The following is a 17,876-nucleotide window of genomic DNA, read 5'->3' on the forward strand; positions in this document are numbered from 1 at the left end:
AGAAGGGGGAGGGTCAGAGGGAGAAATAGACTCCCTGTGGAGCTGGGAGCCTGATGTGGGACTCAGTCCTGGGAGTCCAGGATCATGACCTCAGCCGAAGGCAGTCGCTTAACCAACTGAGCCACTCAGGCGCCCAACTCTATTGCTTTTAATAGTTTATTTTGCTGATACATGAAACCATACTATAGTTGTAAGAGTCAGAGTTACACAGACACACTCAACAAACCATTCCTCCCTCCTCACCCCTGCTATTCTGTTCCCCTTTCTCCCTTCTTTCTACTCCTAACCTTCCCCCCATAGATAACTCCTTTGTTTTTGATTTATCCATTCTGAATCTCTTCTGCATAAATAAGCAGAAAATGTGTTTTCTTATAACCTCTTCATTCTCTTACGGAGGGTAACATACTACGGATACTCTTTTGCACTTGGCTTTTTCACTTAGCCATACATTCTGGAATTTACTCCTTATTACTTCACAGAGATCTCTCTCTCTCTCTCTCTGACTCATTTCTGTAGCTGCATATTCCATGATTCTGCAAGTGCCCTAGTTCACTCAACTACTCTCTTATGTGTGGATATTAAAGTTCATCCCAATATTTTACAGTTCCAAACAAGGCGGCTACAGATATCATATGGTTTGCAACCACACTTCTGATGGCTGAATTAGATTTAAAAAAAATAAATAAAAATTTTTAAAAGAACATATAGCTAATTTTAAGAAAAATTCTCCAGAAATGTTCTATGCCAAAAGCTAAGATAGAGTACTGATGAAAAGTCCACAAAGGCGAAGTCTGTCCCAACAGAGTTCTACAGGTGGTCTTTACAATGCTGCCATGTCCATGCAGCGGGAAAAAAAAACCAAAAAACCAGAAAAACAAAACAACAACAACAAAAAATTACCTCCCATGAAGAAGTTGGGAAGGGAGCACCATCTGTCTTACAAAAACACCTCTTCTCCAAACTCTGTCTTCGATAAAGCAATCATGGTAACACTAAAATAGCCAAGTCCAGAATTAAGTGCTCGGAACCCAGAACTGTGGAGTAAAGGGAACCAAGCACAAGCCTCACATTCCCTTAAACTTTCTGCAAATCATATCGCTGTTCCTCTTAGCATAACTGATATCATGTCCAAAATAGAAATGTTCACAGAGTGCTCCCCACTTTCCATCACTCAGAGTTTTTCCTAGAGGCTTAAAAAAGGTCAATATTAGGAAATTACTTTTTTAACTCATTAGAGATTAATGCACTTGAGAATATCTCATGAGTTCAAGAAATTGCATGAGGAAGACTCCTTCCACTCTGGCCCCATGGTCCTGCACTGAAGAAATTCATTTCACCTTGCAGTGGGGGGTGGGGGGAGAGGATGGGGAGACAGCACACTGTCAAAAAGCTAAATGAGTAACTGAAGCCAAATGAATTGGGCTCTGGTATTTAATATCCTATTCTAGTTCAGAAAGGAAGGAAGGAAGGAAGGAAGGAAGGAAGGAAGGAAGGGAGGGAGAGAGAGAAAGGGAAAAAGAAAGAAAGAAAAGGAAGAAATATTTGGCCTCTGCTACTCAATTGATTTCGTAACCTCTAATGATTATTCAGAACTTCAGTCTGGAACATACTTTCAGAGCACATGCTTTGAAGCCAGAGAGATGTGAACTGGAATCCTAGACGTACTTCACAGCCAACTCAGAAGCCCTTAGCCTGTGTAAGCCCATGTCCTCCTATGTAAAATAGGGACAATATATCCCAAAACTCGGGATCATTGCATTGACTAAGAAAGAATGTAGGTAGCACAGAGTAGAATCAGCAGTAAATGAAAAGGGTAGTTTTCATTAAGAATGACAAAAAAAGGAAGAGGAGTGGAGATGCTCTCCTAGATGGTTCTGGGAGTCAACAGGCAGCCGCAACCCAGTCCACTCTTTGTGGATGGAAAATCATGAAGTCCAGGAGCCTTTGTCATTAGTCTCCTCTTTCCCTCTAGAGCCCACTCTAGCTCCCAGTCAGGTGTGAATCCATGGGAGTCAGGATTGGGCTGTGGCTGGTCCCATCCTCTCAAACCAGGGTTATGTCCAGCAAGGGCATTCTTGTTCCATAGGAACACTCACATGCGGGAAAACATTTTTGTCCTGTTGGTCACCTCCAGTGAGTGGTAGTTTCCAGACTCTGGAGGGCATCTGAGGGAACTGAGGACTTGTAAAACATTCAGATTCTGAGCTCACTGGAGTTCTTGGTTCAGAATGACCTGGAGCAAGACTTTGGAATCTATATTTAAAATATAAGCATTTGGGTGCCTGGGTGGCTCAGTTGGTTAAGCAGCTGCCTTTGGCTCAGGTCATGATCCCAGAGTCCTAGGATCAAGTCCCAGGTCAGGCTCCCTGCTCAGTGGAGAGTCTGCTTCTCTCTCTGACCTTCTCCCCTCTCATGCTCTCTTTCATTCTCTCTCTCAAATAAATAAATAAAGTCTATTAAAAAAATATATATATATATATGCACACATGCTCACACACATACACTCCCTAGGTGGTTGAAATATAGCCAGCTGAGCTGGCAGATCAATGGTATAAAGTAGGACCTTTTGGTGTTACTCCTATTTCATCGTAGAAGGGTGTCAAATAAATATTTACTTTAGTAAGTGTGAGATTGTTGGTGGTGGATTGTTGAGTCCATCACTTAATTTTACTTATAGGAAAGCACACCATACCATAGGACACAAGCAAACAGGAGCTGAAAGATCACAGAATTTGGAGAGCTTACGTCCCTCCAAGTCAGAAATAGTAAGAGATACACAGAATCAAGTCAGACATTGAAAAGAAAACTTCAGTGAGTTGCATAAATTTCAGTCATTTACAAGAGGTATTGTCATTGAAAATGAGTATAACAGACTGTTCCGGGATTGAGTGCCCATATATCAGTTTCCCTAGAAACTATCGACTGGTTTGTTTTAGAACCTTACTCTCTTCCTTTTTAGTTTTATATATATATATATCAAAGGGCATATTTATTTTTCACTAGCATGCACTAATTACATTGAAATGTTTATACATTAAGGCTTTAAAAACACTGACAATGTACATCACTTTTATACCAGCATTAATTTAAATAACACTAATTTGAAACAATTAAATAATGTTGTATCAAAGATATTTATTCTCTTTTAATTTCAGTAAGAGGGTCTGTTGTGTGTGGAGAAGATTAATAAAACTAAAAGTTAATGTGATGTCCACGGCTGTGTCCAGCTACCCCCACAGAGTAGCATCACATCACTTTATAGCACTGGCCAGAATTGTATTTTGTCTCTCAAGCACATGGCTTGCAACTTTTTCAAGACAATTCCATCTGGACCACTTTCCAGGAATAATTCCTTTAGTGCCTGTCCTTTCTTTAGTACATGTCCATTGCCAACATGTAGTCTTTGCTGATTGGGCAGCTACCTAAACAAACCCATCTTTCAGAGATGTTGCAAAGGATGTCTTCAGAGGGCAATGACTTAACTTGCATAGTCCTTCAAATATCTGTCTCTGAGATGGAAATCTGAACTTGTAATTCAATCCGACATGGAACTTGTTTTCTTTTTTATAGAACTCTAGGAAGCATAGGGCCATAATCCTAATGACTGAAGCCATCCATATTTGGCGTGTGGACTAGATATTCATCAACTATCAGTAATAACAGGGTCTGGATTTCTCTAATAATGGGAGTAGAGATGTTATAATTTACATTTCTCATTTCTTTCCCCCCAACGATCGACGCCTGAATTTCAATTTTAACTCCTTTATTACTCCAATCCTGAAGACTATGCCAAAAGAACTCAGCAACACTGCAAATTCATCAAAGTGCCCCTCCGCTGCCAGTGATTTTATGGACTTCATCTCTCTGTCGTGTGAAAATTAATCATTTCCATCTGTATACCCTGACCATGTTTTGGGATCCCCTTACCTTCCCAAATATGCTGAATTCGAGGTATCTAAACTGATGGAGCAGTTGTCCAGGGAAAGGAGAAGCAACAGCCCCGCCCCCAACCCTTGGGAGCAGAAAGGAAAAGAATTATCCTAAAGAATTATTTAAAAACAAAGATGCAGCAGACAGAAATAAAACCATGGGTGCATAGACTAATGTCCCAGGGGTCCAAAATCTAACCCCAAATGGGCAATAATTTGCTTGGCATTAAACTAAACCAGTTTGATGAACTCAAATGCCCTCGGCTCAATAGGCAGGACTCTCCGAGGAGCCTGTGTTACTTCCCTCACTTAAGCGCAGATTTGTAATAAAAATCCTAGTGCCAGTGGCATGGTTTTTGGACACATCGGAAGCTAACCACTTGGAGAATCCTATTTGAGAGGTCAGAAAACTCCACACTTAAAGATCGGTTTATAATTTACGAAGAAAATAGAAAGTTTTGTTTCTCTGAGTTGAAATTTGAAGAGCACGGCGGGAAATATTGCAAGTTTTTGGCATAAAGCGTTGTGCTTTCTTCATAATTTGAAACCAGCGTGAAGCCTGAGGCTTCGGGGATCATTTTGTGAGAAAAACCGGGCGATTCGATGTAGAGAATTTTGATATTTTTGGCATTTTTTGAGGTGTAACAAACACAACTCGGGATCCGAGAGGACACTCTGCGACTGCCAGCGAGGCGGGCTGGACAGCGCACCAATCACCGCGCAGCTCCGCCCTATATAAACGGGAGGGCGCAGCGGCGCGGCCCGAGTCCCGGCCAGTGCCTCTGCTTCCGGCTCGACTTGCTCTCCCCGCGCCCGCCTTCAGCATGTCCGAGACTGCGCCCGCCGCGCCCACCGCTCCGGCCCCTGCCGAGAAGACGCCCGTGAAGAAGAAGGCCCGCAAGTCCGCCGGTGCCGCCAAGCGCAAGGCGTCCGGGCCCCCGGTGTCCGAGCTCATCACCAAGGCCGTCGCCGCGTCCAAGGAGCGCAGCGGCGTGTCCCTGGCGGCGCTCAAGAAGGCGCTGGCGGCCGCCGGCTACGACGTGGAGAAGAACAACAGCCGCATCAAGCTGGGCCTCAAGAGCCTGGTGAGCAAGGGCACCCTGGTGCAGACCAAGGGCACCGGCGCCTCGGGCTCCTTCAAGCTCAACAAGAAGGCCGCCTCCGGCGAGGCCAAGCCCAAGGCCAAGAAGGCGGGCGCGGCCAAGCCCAAGAAGGCGGCCGGGGCGGCCAAGAAGCCCAAGAAGGCTGCGGGGGCCAGCGCCCCCAAGAAGAGCGCCAAGAAGACCCCAAAGAAGGCGAAGAAGCCCGCAGCGGCTGCAGGAGCCAAAAAAGCAAAGAGCCCGAAAAAGGCGAAAGCAGCCAAGCCCAAGAAGGCGCCCAAGAGCCCTGCAAAGGCCAAAGCGGTGAAACCTAAGGCGGCCAAGCCAAAGACCGCCAAACCCAAGGCAGCCAAGCCAAAGAAGGCGGCAGCTAAGAAGAAATAAGTTTCTTTGGCCAACTGCTTTGAGGCTCAACACAACCCAAAGGCTCTTTTCAGAGCCACCCCAGACCTCAGGAAAAGAGCTGTTGCACACTATTAGTAGGGGGCGTGGCGGGAGGGCAGACGCACCGCGGAGGGGCGGCACCTCCAGCGCAGGGAGGTGGTTCTCGCCGCAACGAGGTGCAGTCACAGGCGGCCCGTCGAGGAACTAAATGGTTTTGGGGAGTTGATAGATCCACAGAAGATCGCTGATGTCCTTATACGGTGCGCCGAGTATTAATTCCCGCCCCTTTCCTTTCTCCGCTGCTGGGAAATGAATTCGCGCACACGGACTGCGAGAAGGGAAGTGACCGTACGGGGAAGGAAAACCGATCTGGAACAGTTTTCGTAGCCACTTTTTTCCCCCCCCTCAGTAAAGGCAAAGTATTAGCATAAAGGTGTTAAACACCCCGGCACACTGCAGACCTCCTGTTCGTAAATCTATTAGGTTGGCGGCCAGGAGAGATACGTGCTTCTTGAGTATCCGCGTGAGTATTAACTCGGTACCTTCTAGGACCTCAGCAGGGCCACCAGTTATCCCGCAGTACAGAACCCAGAGTCCACGTAGAAAGCCATATTTGTCTGCAGGGAGTTGTCTAGACCAAATTACCTGAAAGCTAACCTATTCAAAAAAGTTTCATTGGTTCCCTGTGAAATCCACAATGCAAGAGCGTCGCAGGCGTATTTATAGTAGCTTTGGGCAGCCTACTCTAGGTCTTCTCATTGGGTCGAAGCAAAGTAACAAAGCAGCCAATGAAAAGCCGGACCTGAAAGTAGCTTTTACATTCGCATTTGTGACGACACACTAAAATTAATCCAATCGGGAACGAAATCTTGCTAACCTCATTTGAATACCGCATCTATAAATAAACGGGGCTTTGGCGACCCGATTATTTTTCTAGCTCTTAGTTCTACTGTTCTAACTTGACGCTAGGATGCCTGAGCCCACCAAGTCCGCTCCGGCCCCGAAGAAGGGCTCCAAGAAGGCGGTGACCAAGGCGCAGAAGAAGGACGGCAAGAAGCGCAAGCGCAGCCGCAAGGAGAGCTACTCGGTGTACGTGTACAAGGTGCTGAAGCAGGTGCACCCCGACACCGGCATCTCGTCCAAGGCCATGGGCATCATGAACTCGTTCGTCAACGACATCTTCGAGCGCATCGCGGGCGAGGCGTCCCGCCTGGCGCACTACAACAAGCGCTCGACCATCACGTCCAGGGAGATCCAGACGGCCGTGCGCCTGCTGCTGCCCGGGGAGCTGGCCAAGCACGCCGTGTCCGAGGGCACCAAGGCCGTCACCAAGTACACCAGCTCCAAGTGAGCTTGCCAAGTAAGCGTCCGGTCATTCAACCCCAAAGGCTCTTTTCAGAGCCACGCATGCTGTCAATGAATGAGCTGTAATCCTTATTCCGAGAGCTATTCTCGGGATGTCTCCTAAATTTAAATCTGGCTAGGACTTTAATTTCCAAGTCTGCGTAGCAAGTATGTTTTCCGGTTAGTTACAATACCCACCAAAAATTAAGCGCTCACAACAAAAACGGTTCTGTACAGGCATTGTTCCTTTAGTTTCACAAAACTAAATATCAATTTTAAGTGGAAATACCTTTCCAAGGGTAGAGGTTTTGTTTCCGTGTTGAGAGCTCCAAATTAATTGTGATGTTCAAGGACTTGAAAAGGCTCTCTTTTTACCTGATGCAGAAAGGGTAGTCTTTGAAAACTTTGTTCTGCTCAGAACTTTTCTTTTTTTTTAGCTTATAGATAGGTAATACTGGAAAAAGCTGAAGACAAATATGAGTTTTCACGGAAATCTTACATAGGCTTTTCTGGGACCTTTGCAATCGCTCCCCTTCAGCTGGTGGGGCCAAAGTGGGGGGTGGTGTGCGTGGGGGGAGTCTGTGCTGTAATCCAAGGGCACAGAGGGACAGGAAAGGGAACTTGTCCTGTCTTAGGCCTTCAAATCCCATCACCTACTATAGGTTCTCTCCTAGGAAGTCCTGTTTAAACATTTAGTCTTCTGGCAGCATTTAGCTGTAAAGCTCTCCAGGTCAGGAGAGAGAAGCCCTACTACTCACTCCCATAAGGTGTCTGACCGACTGGGCAATAGTTACCCCAGGACCAAGGGCCCCTTCTCAGTACCCTGGACTCATTCCGCCTGTCCATGGGAGGCAAGCACTGAGGAGGGAGAAAAGGAAGGGAAGCCCTCCCTAGCAGGATGTCGCTTCTGCTGCACAAGGTCCTGAGGCATAAAAGGTTCCTGCTGCTGGGCAATGGATTATTGTGGGGAAAAGAAATCTGGGGAAAGAAGCTGTGGAGCTAGAGGAAGGGCCAGGAGGAAAGCAACCAATGGTTCAGAGTTCACCAAGAACACTGATGAGAAATTTTTCGTGGTTACATCCTCACAGTAGGATGAACTGGAACACACACACATGCCCATACCCACACTCACCATGGAGAATCGCAACAAGAGTGTGCCCTGAGTCTGGGTGCTGAGCGAGGTAGATTCTGCCACCGAGAATTTGGACTACAACTCACTTGTTTCTGCCATTAAAATCACAGGGATTCAGAACACCCAGCCTGAGAATTAATTTAGGAATATCCCAAGTTCAATTTACACCCCTGAGCACCTGGAAAATGCAAATACAGATCCTCTGTAGAGGTCTCAACAAATCCCCACAAGTAAGATAACAAAGAGCATGCAGGAGCAACTTCAAAACCAAAATCAACACACAATTCAACAACACACTGATCAAGAATAAGAGAAGCACACAATTGGAAACAAAAGGAATAAAAAGAAACAGACTTCAGATTGCTTACTTTAATATATTTTAAAAAGTGGGGGGGTGGCATCTGGGTGGCTCAGTAAGTAGGTTAAGACTCTGCCTTCGGCTCACGTCATGAACCCAGGGTCCTGGGATCAAGCTCCAAGTCAGGCTTTCTGCTCAGTGTGGAGCCTGCTCCCCCCCCCCCCCCCCGCCTGCCTCTCTGCCTACTTGTGATCTCTCTCTGTCAAATAAATAAACAAAATCTTTAAAAAATATTTTTTAAAAAAGGACTGTTTGAAATATGCTGAGGGACTAAGAATAAAAAGAATTTTTCAAAACGATTTGAAAGAAAAAACACAAATTCTACAAATGAATCTATCTGTATATTAATCATAAGAAAATTAAAATTGAAGGCTTGCTGGATAGGCCAAATAGTCAACTGACCCCAGATGAAGAATTCACATGGACTCTAAGCAGAGTTGATCCAAAATGTGGGGAGAAAAATGTGAAAGTAATTTAAAAGATCTGGAATTAGGAGTAAATTTGGCTACCATATGTCTAATCAGGGTACCAGAAAGAACCAGAGAGAATGGTACTGGTGTGAATGTTCAAAGATCATAGCTGAGACTTTTTAAGCGTTGGCGGATTACGCATATAATGAAAAATGAAATAGAGTGAAACTCATACAACCAATGTGGGGATATGCTGTTACACTGTAAACTAAGCCCCATAAATTCTCCCAACAAATGTAAGGCCGATGTTCACAAGGTTCTGCTTTCTAATCGCTTCTGGCACATGACATCAGACGGAAAAACTGTTATAAATTTGGGGGTAGGGGGATTGAGAAATTGATTACTTACATGCACCTTATATCTATTTGATTACTAAATTTTATCAATTCTAATCAATATTTAATGATTTAAAGGCCTGTTTTCATTTTCTTTACACATAATACTATCTCTAGCAAATCAAAAGTTTTATATTCTTTCCTCTATTTCTGTTAATTACTTTTATCACGTTACTGTGTTAGCTAAAATCACAAACTATTTGCCATGTTAGGTGTGCTAGCAGACATCACTGTCTTTGTCTACCTTCTCATGGAAGTGGCTTTGGTAGGTCATGCCTTGTGAAAACCTTGTTTGCCTGCATGCAAATGTGAGCGTGTAAACTGTATGTGTTGATTAGTTTCCTTCTAAATATATTTGAAGAGTTCTTATTAGTAATGCTGTGTGAACTGTTGCATCTGATGGAATCATGTGCTTTTCCTCCTTTATCCTGCTACAATGCAGTACAGGTAGATTTCCTAGTGTTCCTCCATACTTGCATTCCCAGGCCAAATTTTATTTCAGGAAATTAGACTACACTGACCATTATCCACAGAGACAAAAACCAATCAAACTCCCACATGATGTCCTGAAGGACTTTTCCTGAGATTATAAATGGATCAAACAGTGGTCTGTTCAGTTGTATAAAACCAGCACATTGCGGGTACTTAGAGAAAATACTGGATTAATTGAATGAATTCATCTGAGAACTCCTAACCAGATACCTATACAGCAAATCTCCCATTCATGATGCTTGAAGGAATGTCCAACAAAACTGACAGGTGTGAGAAAAAAAACAAAAGTGAAAATGAATACAATAGAAAGGAACAGCCCTAGAAAATACTTTGGCTTATGAAAATATAAGAAATTAATAATATGGAAAATATAAATTAATAAAATTTGCAGTTGAACAAGAAGTTAAAGCTAAATTAATATATTTCAAAGGTAGAATTTGAATTGATGAATGAGTCATACTTAAAAATAACCTACCATGTTCAAAGTGCAAGGTAACAGATTAAGAGGTAGCAAAAGGATGTTTTAAAAGAAAAAATTAAAGAGCATAATTTAGTCATGAAGACCTTTAAGGAGATCCTTGACACATGTCAAAATTCCCTATTCAATTGTACCATGGCAATGATTCAGAATATTTCTTATAAATCAGTCATTCAAGAGGTAGTCATCGAATGTCTCTGGGCCAGGCACTAGAGATATAAAGAGAGATGAAGTTGTTCTTGACCTTCTGGAGCCCTTAGGTTTGTAGACCATCAAAGAAACTTATAGCTAATTGCTTGCTTTTTTTTTTTTTGTTAACTCATAAGCCACTAAGACCTAAAAAAGTATCACCCTGTGGAAATATGCAGGCAGGTGAAAAGAAGTGGGTTCATATAAAAACTACAAAAATCATTAAATTAAGGCAAAATATTCATCCAAATATGTAAGTAATAAACAGAATATAGTAATACTAATATCGTTGTGATATAGTGCAAAGTTAAGGAACAGTCCCATTAGACTACCCTCATGTCTGACATCCAAAACCATCCTCCTATTTGGTAATTCTCACAGATGGCTCACAGAATTCACTAAAAATTGTTATAGTCAAGGTTGGGGTTTATAATATCAAAAGGATACTGATTAAAAACAAGCCAATTTCACTCCTATGTGGAATTTTAAGAAACAGAACATAGAGGAAGAGAAGAAAAAAATAAAATAAGATGAAAACAGAGAGGGAGACAGACCATAAAAGACTCAACTCTAGGAAAGGAAGTGTGGGTTGCTGGAGTACGATGGGTGAGGGATTTGGTGACTGGGTGACGAGCATTATGGCAGCCACTTGATGGAATGAGCATTGGGTGTTCTATGCAACTGATGAATCACTAAATTCTACCTCAGAAACTAGTAATACACAATATATGTTAATTAAATTAAATTTAAAAGGCTTTTTGTTTGTTTGTTTGTTTTTATAAGCCAAGGTAAGAGGCACATGAACAGGCCCAAAGCTTGCAACATAAAGGACGTTATTACACTCTCCCATGCAGCCCAAGGCCTCTTCCTAAACAGATATTCTCGTGCTGCAGGACATTCCAAGAGCCCAGACATCACCTCCCAGCAAAAAGCAAAGGCCATACCTTCCTTTGGAAAACGTTAGTGCTTTACTACACACATAGTCCTAAAAAAATCTACATTTTTATGAATTAGATATCTGTCATTGACCATAACTTGAATTCTCCAACTATATGCTTTTTTGATGGTTCTGTTCCATAGTTTTGGCTATTTAGATCGACTGTGAACCCAAAAGTTTTATACCAAGCATTTTTTTTTATTTTTTTTTTATTTTTTTATTTTTTTTGAGAGAGAGGATATGAGAAGAGAAGGTCAAAGAGAGAAGCAGACTCCCTATGAAGCTGGGAGCCTGATGCAGGGACTGAAGGATCATGACCCCGATGGAAGGTGTTGCTTAACCAACTGAGCCACCCAGGAACATTCTTCCTGAAGGCTGTTTTTTGTACTTTATTCAGATGAGCGGCTTCAGCAGTCTCCTCCTTGACTTATACTCCCAACTGCCTTCCAAACCCTGGCTGCAGGAAAGAAGACTGAGGAGAAGTGGAGATAATGTTAGGGGAAGTTCTGAGTTCCTGGCCTTCATTTTGCTGGCGTGAGTGCGTGGCGCTACACGTGAGAAAGGTTCTCTTTGCTTTACTTGAACAGCAGCATTTGAGTGACTTTTCCTTTCATAACCGTGACACCTGCTACCATGGATAGGGAACAGGAATTGTGGAAAAGTGAAGGACTAACGTTTTGGAATTTTGTCTATAAGTTCAGACATGAAGGTTAAGCTGTGTTTCATAAGTACAAAACATTATGTCTCACAACCAAGCTATGGCTACATTTTAGGAAAGATGGAAGAGCATAGGGGGGAGAATAAAGGTGAGAGAAATGGAGAGAGACTCAGAAAAAAACAGAAGCAAATGGCTACTATGAAAGGAGAGACAGAGCCTGAAGACCCAAGAGAAGCCAGAGAATGCTAGTCAGAGAAAGCTGAAAGGGAAAAGAGCGAGATGAGGGGATAGACCTTGTCATGTTTGGGATGCTTCATCTGGGTGTACCACCTGTTACACACGAACTACTCCCCACATTTCTCGGGTGTTGGGGTGAGTGGGTGGATTACAATGCTACCACATCTGGGAGACACTCTCTGACCAGCACAAGTAAGATAGTGCCCTTCTATCCCATTCTTAATTTATTCTGTTCCTTCTTCTTCATTACACTTAGCAAAATTGATATGAATTTGAGTATTATTTCCTCCTCCCATTCTCTAGACTGTAAGCTCCACTGGATAGGGTTTGATTTTATGCTGCTGACTCCCTAAGGTCTAAGGCTGTTCCAGACACATGGTTGGCTCTCAATGATGATTTGCAGCTATCATAACTAAAGGACACATGCATCTGTAACAAGAGAGAGGCCAGAGCTGAGTTGTTGCAATGGCTCAGCAGAATGAGTGACCCCGTTTCTAAGTCTCACTTTCCCCATTTATATAAGAAAAAAAGAGTATCATACCTTAGAATTATTTTAAGGATTGAGGTAAGTCATGCAAAGCTTTAAATCAGGCATGGATATTTTGTAATCACTTAACAACTGTTAGTGACTATTACATTTTCCTTGTCGTTGAATAAAAATGAGAATTAGAGTAGCCAATTTTCTTCAGGTCAAAGACTCAAGGAAAATATGAGCCTTTGAACTACTTGAATACCAAGTAGTTAAATCCCCAACAAAGATAGTTGGAGTTTTGGAACAAAGATCATTTTGTTCAGGAATATCTCTTGACTAAACAAGATGTGACTCATTATCTGATCATGCAAACGATGAGTAAAGTGTAGGTAGCATTTAAAGAGAGTTATATGAGCACACGTAAAAACAACTACCTGTTTTGTATACCAAATGTTAATGCTGATGGCAAAAACACCTAACCAACTCTTTATTTCTTCAGTTAGGGGAGATGTATGAATGCAGAGAAAAAATGAATGCAAACAGTAAAGCAATCAGCTCACAGAAGTTACGAAGTATGAAAAGTGATCTGCCTGAGAATGATTGGTTAATGTGAATATTCTGCCCAGATCCAATCCTGGTTTGCTGTACATTGCCTCATCAGGAGAGCCTTAGCTAAGTGAAGGAGCCCAAACAGTGTTTGGCTTTTTCATTTTATTTTTTGTTTTTATTGTAAAAATAGAATTTACTTCCTTACAGGCCCAGCGACTGGGAATTCGTTATTTACCACGAGTACCTTTGATGGAGAAGTCTAAGTGAGGGCCACACGTCTGTAGACGAGATGTTATGAGTAATAAAATCTGGAGACATAGAATTCTGCATTCAGTGTCGAGTCCAATCCTTCTCCTAGATCTCGCCTTTCCAGACATACAATTTATTTTTCCCTTTATCCTCCGGCGTCCAAGTCGGAGTGGGTAAGACCTAAGCCCTGTGGAAGGTAAACGGCCTGGTTTAGCTCAGCTGCCATTGGCGGAGTCACCCCCAGCATCGGAACTAAGGGAAACGCGACACTTCAAAGCAGTCCCAAACTCCAGCGTGCACCCAATCACCTGAAGTAGTCTGTAAACTACTGGGCCCGCCTCCCGGATTCTGACCCGCTAGATCTCTAGCAAGATCCGATTTCTCTATTACCCAGGTGCTGCTGGTGCTGCCGGTCCGGGGACTCGCGCCAGAGAACTGAGATTTCAACCAGAAGAGGGGATTTCCTTGAAATACTAGTACCAAACACCAACGCAGTCACACTCGGGTGTAAACTGGAACTGAAGAGTCCTACCGACTGGCAAGGCCACTGTCACCCTCCGCGTCCGCGCAAACGTGCTGCGGCCCGGCAAGCCCCGCCCCCTTATCGCCGTCTCCTGGCCACGCCCTCCGCGCCCTCCCCTCATTGGGCCGTTTCTCCGCACCCGTCCCGCCCATTGCCGCAACGAGCCTTACGTCACATTACGTCCTTCCGGCTCCCCCGTGGGGTCGCGTGCCTTCTGGCTGCTTCTGGTCGCCTTAGGCTGGGCGGGTTCCCGCGGCGCCCCCTGCTGGTGCGCAGAGGATGGTCACCAGGGCTGTCAGAGCTGAGGCTGGACCTTCGCCACAGGACACTGGGCGGTCCGCATAGAAGAGCGCCGAGCCCAGTGCTGTCCCGCCGGAGCAGCAGGACAGCAGTGTCCCGGGGTCCCTCCTGCCCGGCTGTGGGTGAGCCGGCCCCGTCCCTCTTGTGCAGTGGCCGAGGGACCCTCACGGGATGTCCGCGGAGCAGCGGGCTTGCACACCCGGTACTCCTGGTCCGCAGATTTCTAAAGCATTTCGTGTGCGCTTATATGTATGTGTGTGTGGATAATACCCTACTTGGTAATTCTGTTTTGTTTTGTTTTGTTTTAAGTTCATGGTCAGGTGCACGCAGTCCTCCATCCATTAGGCACAGTGGGCACAAGCCCCAGGGTACTTTTTGAGGCACATCAAAATTTTAATTTCTTCCGAAGTCAGAAGATAAATATAAACTGTGACATTGACCAAAACGCTCTAATATAGAATGTCAATAAATTAACCTTTATGTAATTCTAACAATGTTATTAATTGTTATTATTTTAGTGGAGGAAGAGGTCCAAGAAGTCAGAAGTCTCTACGTTCCACAAAAGACAGTGAAGCCTTAGGAGCGGGTAACACTGTCCTTCCCAGTTATTTTTATTTACCTTAAAACACGTTTGTAGTTGTTTGCAAATACGCAGATACATTTCCCAGTTCTTTCCAGATGTGAATCGTGTAATGCTCATAATACACTTGTGAATTATTATCCCAATTACCCGCATGTATATGGACTCATCTCAATCTTAAAATTATACTTACCCCATGTCATACAGTTAGTAAGTGGCAGGGGGGATTCTGATTTTGACCCGGGGTCCTTGCCCTAACCCACTACACTAAAGACATCTCTTGGTAACCTTACATTCGCAATTAATTCAATTCACAACAGGTAAAGTTTAGACCAAGCTCTAGCCAGGCTACTCTGAGCCCTCTTCTCAGCCTGACTTTTAAGATTTTATTTTTTTATTTGACAAAGAGATCACAAGTAGGCAGAGAGGCAGGCAGAGAGAGAGAGAGGAGGAAGCAGGCTCCCCGCTGAGCAGAGAGCCCGACGCGGGACTTGATCCCAGGACCCTGAGATCATGACCTGAGCCGAAGGCAGCGGCTTAACCCACTGAGCCACCCAGGCGCCCCTCAGCCTGACTTTTAAACACTGGAACAAATATTAAAATAGTTTTAACAGATCAAGGCTATATCCCTAAGATGACCCTAGCCCCTCGTAAAGTGCCTGTCCTAAGTCAAAACCTACCATTCTTTACTTTTTTTTCCTCTTTTCTTTCTCTTTTTTCTTTCTTCCCTTTCTTAGAATCTTCTTCACTGTTTTTGCTCACGAGTGTGCATTTTACAGTGTTACCAAAACTTCAGTGCACTTTTGTGGCCTCACATTAAAACTTTAGTTTATTCTGGAATTTATGAACATCCTAGCATATGGCGTCATCACAAAACAGAAACATAGTACGGTGTATGCCTGCCTCTTAAATGAAATCAATCTTGTTTTATGTCCTTCAAGGACATTTTATAGTTTATTCATATAGATTTGGAATTTTTTTTTCTTTGACGTAGACTCCTTAGAATCTGAAGTACTGGTGGAAATGATGTCTGGTTTTCCTGCTTCGTTTCCAACAAGGGTATTGTTAATATATACAAAAGCCATGAATTGTATGTGGTGGTCATATATCCACTAATCAATCCTATTGTGCTCTATTAGATCAAATTGTTTATAGAGTCTTGTGGCTTTCTTTAATGACATTATTTTCAAAAACTAAAGATAACAGTTTTTCCTTATTGAATTTTTCTCTATTCTTTTTATACTTCTTGTCTCATGGTGCTATCTGGGCCTTGGTGCCATGTGGAATGGGGGTAGTACCACAGAACTTTTGTCCTTTTTTTTTTTTTAACTTTTCAGGAATCTGAAAATTGTGCCATCATATGTTATGCTCACTTTAGCTACTCCATATAAAATAAACATCTACTCCCTCTTCTCTAGTTTGTTGAAAACATGTATGATAAAAAATTATTCTATTCTAGTAAATAAATAATTTCTCAGTATCTATGGAGATGACCACAGTTTTACAGTACTAATATCTTACACTGGCAGATTTATGATGTTAAACTTTTCTCCACTCTTGGAACAAGCTGCATGATATACTGCTATATGTTAAATAATACAACTTCCTGGATTCCATTTGCTTGCTTTTTAAATGGAGCTTTTCTTAAAGTATATGTTCAGAAGTAAGACAAAACTATGATTTTCTGTCTTTTTTTTTTTTGTATTGTTCCTGTTCAGCTCTGATAATAGGTTATAGATTTTCAGAAGAAAAAAGGTAAGAGATCTATTTCCTACTGAAACAGCTTTTATAAAATTGGGATTATCGATTCCTTCAATTTCACTTAAACCTGTCAAACCCAACTGTGCTTGGCATCACTTGAGTTGAAGGGCGTAGAAGAGATTTTTGTTTTAAATTGCCCATCCTATTTCCTTATAATCATAATTTGCTTATTCACCTTGTTCATCACTTAGTATTTTTTCTTGAAAATTATCCTTTTCTGTTAATCTTTTATCTATGTAAAAGGATACAAAAATCTATCCTTTTCTTTTTTCATTTGTAAAACTTATTCATAATATTCTCATGGTGGTGACATTCGTTTTGGTACTGACATTCTCTTCTTTATTCCCATAACTTTCCCTCTACCCCTGTCCCCCATCCCCATATGCACAATTTTTTTTCCTAATTAGTTTTTCTAGAGGCTTGTCTGTTTTTAGGTTTTTCAAAGAACAAGCGTTTGGTTTATGGATCATCCCTAGTTTTTCTATTAATTTTTCTTTTTAAATTTTAAAATTGACAAATTAAAAATAATATGTCAATGTAAAAATCCATGGGAATTTAGAAATATTTAGATCTCATAAGAGTTCAGTAAGGTTGGTGGGTATATAAGCAGCACATAACAATTCATGACCTTTCTGTACATGAGCAATGGCCTATCTGGAATTGAAATGAAAAAGCCAGACATCATTCACAACAGTACAACAGATTCTAAGGATTCTAAGTCCAATTCTCAATCTACTCCCACTTTTATTCTAGCTTTTTTAGTTGAATATCTAGTTTAAGTATCTTCAGTGTTTCTTGTTCCTGAACATATGTATTTAATATTATATATTTCCCTTTTAATACCACTACAAATATATTCAACAGTTTTATATATATTATTCCCATTCATATATATCTCAAAATATTACATAGCTGCCCTCATGATATGCATTCTAATCCATGTGTTTAGAAGTGTGCTTTTAGTTTCCAAGCATTTGATATTGTTTTATTTTTACCTTTTTTAACAACATAGTGATTTGACAAGTCTATACATTATGCTGTATTTACCACAAGTGTAGCCACCATCTGTCAGCATACAAGCTATTACATTACAATACCATTGGCTATATTCCCTATGCTGTACCTTTCAGCCGCCTGATTTATCTATTCCACAACTGGAAACCCGTTCCTCCCCCTCCCCTTTGCCATTTTGCCCATCTCCCCATTTTTCTCCTCTCTGGCAACCATCAGTTTGTTCTCTGTATTTATGGGTCTGTTTCTGCTTTTTTGTGTCATTGTTTGTTCATTGGGTATGTCGTTCAGAGTCTTATATAAGTGAAATCATATGGTATCTGTCTTTCTCTGTCTGGCTTATTTCACTTAGCGTAATACCCTCTAGGTCCATCCATCTATCATATTG

General features: G+C 42.4%; 2 protein-coding genes across 2 annotated transcripts; both read left to right on the forward strand.

Moving 5' to 3' along the window:
• Positions 1 to 4,682: 4,682 nt before the first annotated feature.
• On the forward strand, positions 4,683 to 5,467 carry H1-4 (H1.4 linker histone, cluster member). The gene has a single exon (XM_004778776.3). The coding sequence runs from the start codon at positions 4,754 to 4,756 to the stop codon at positions 5,411 to 5,413; it is 660 nt and encodes a 219-aa protein (XP_004778833.2). The 5' UTR covers positions 4,683 to 4,753; the 3' UTR covers positions 5,414 to 5,467.
• An 872-nt stretch (positions 5,468 to 6,339) lies between these two features.
• On the forward strand, positions 6,340 to 6,821 carry LOC123392657 (histone H2B type 1-M). The gene has a single exon (XM_045082283.1). The coding sequence runs from the start codon at positions 6,384 to 6,386 to the stop codon at positions 6,762 to 6,764; it is 381 nt and encodes a 126-aa protein (XP_044938218.1). The 5' UTR covers positions 6,340 to 6,383; the 3' UTR covers positions 6,765 to 6,821.
• Positions 6,822 to 17,876: the final 11,055 nt, after the last annotated feature.

Source organism: Mustela putorius, unplaced genomic scaffold (assembly GCF_011764305.1).
Source record: "Mustela putorius furo isolate JIRA1106 unplaced genomic scaffold, ASM1176430v1.1 tig00000594_pilon_pilon_pilon, whole genome shotgun sequence".
NCBI classification, from domain to species: Eukaryota; Metazoa; Chordata; class Mammalia; order Carnivora; family Mustelidae; genus Mustela; species Mustela putorius.

Bases quoted from the DNA above. Each gene is read 5' to 3' on its own strand.
- H1-4 (XM_004778776.3), top strand. From the start codon at position 4,754: ATGTCCGAGACTGCGCCCGCCGCGCCCACCGCTCCGGCCCCTGCCGAG.
- LOC123392657 (XM_045082283.1), top strand. From the start codon at position 6,384: ATGCCTGAGCCCACCAAGTCCGCTCCGGCCCCGAAGAAGGGCTCCAAG.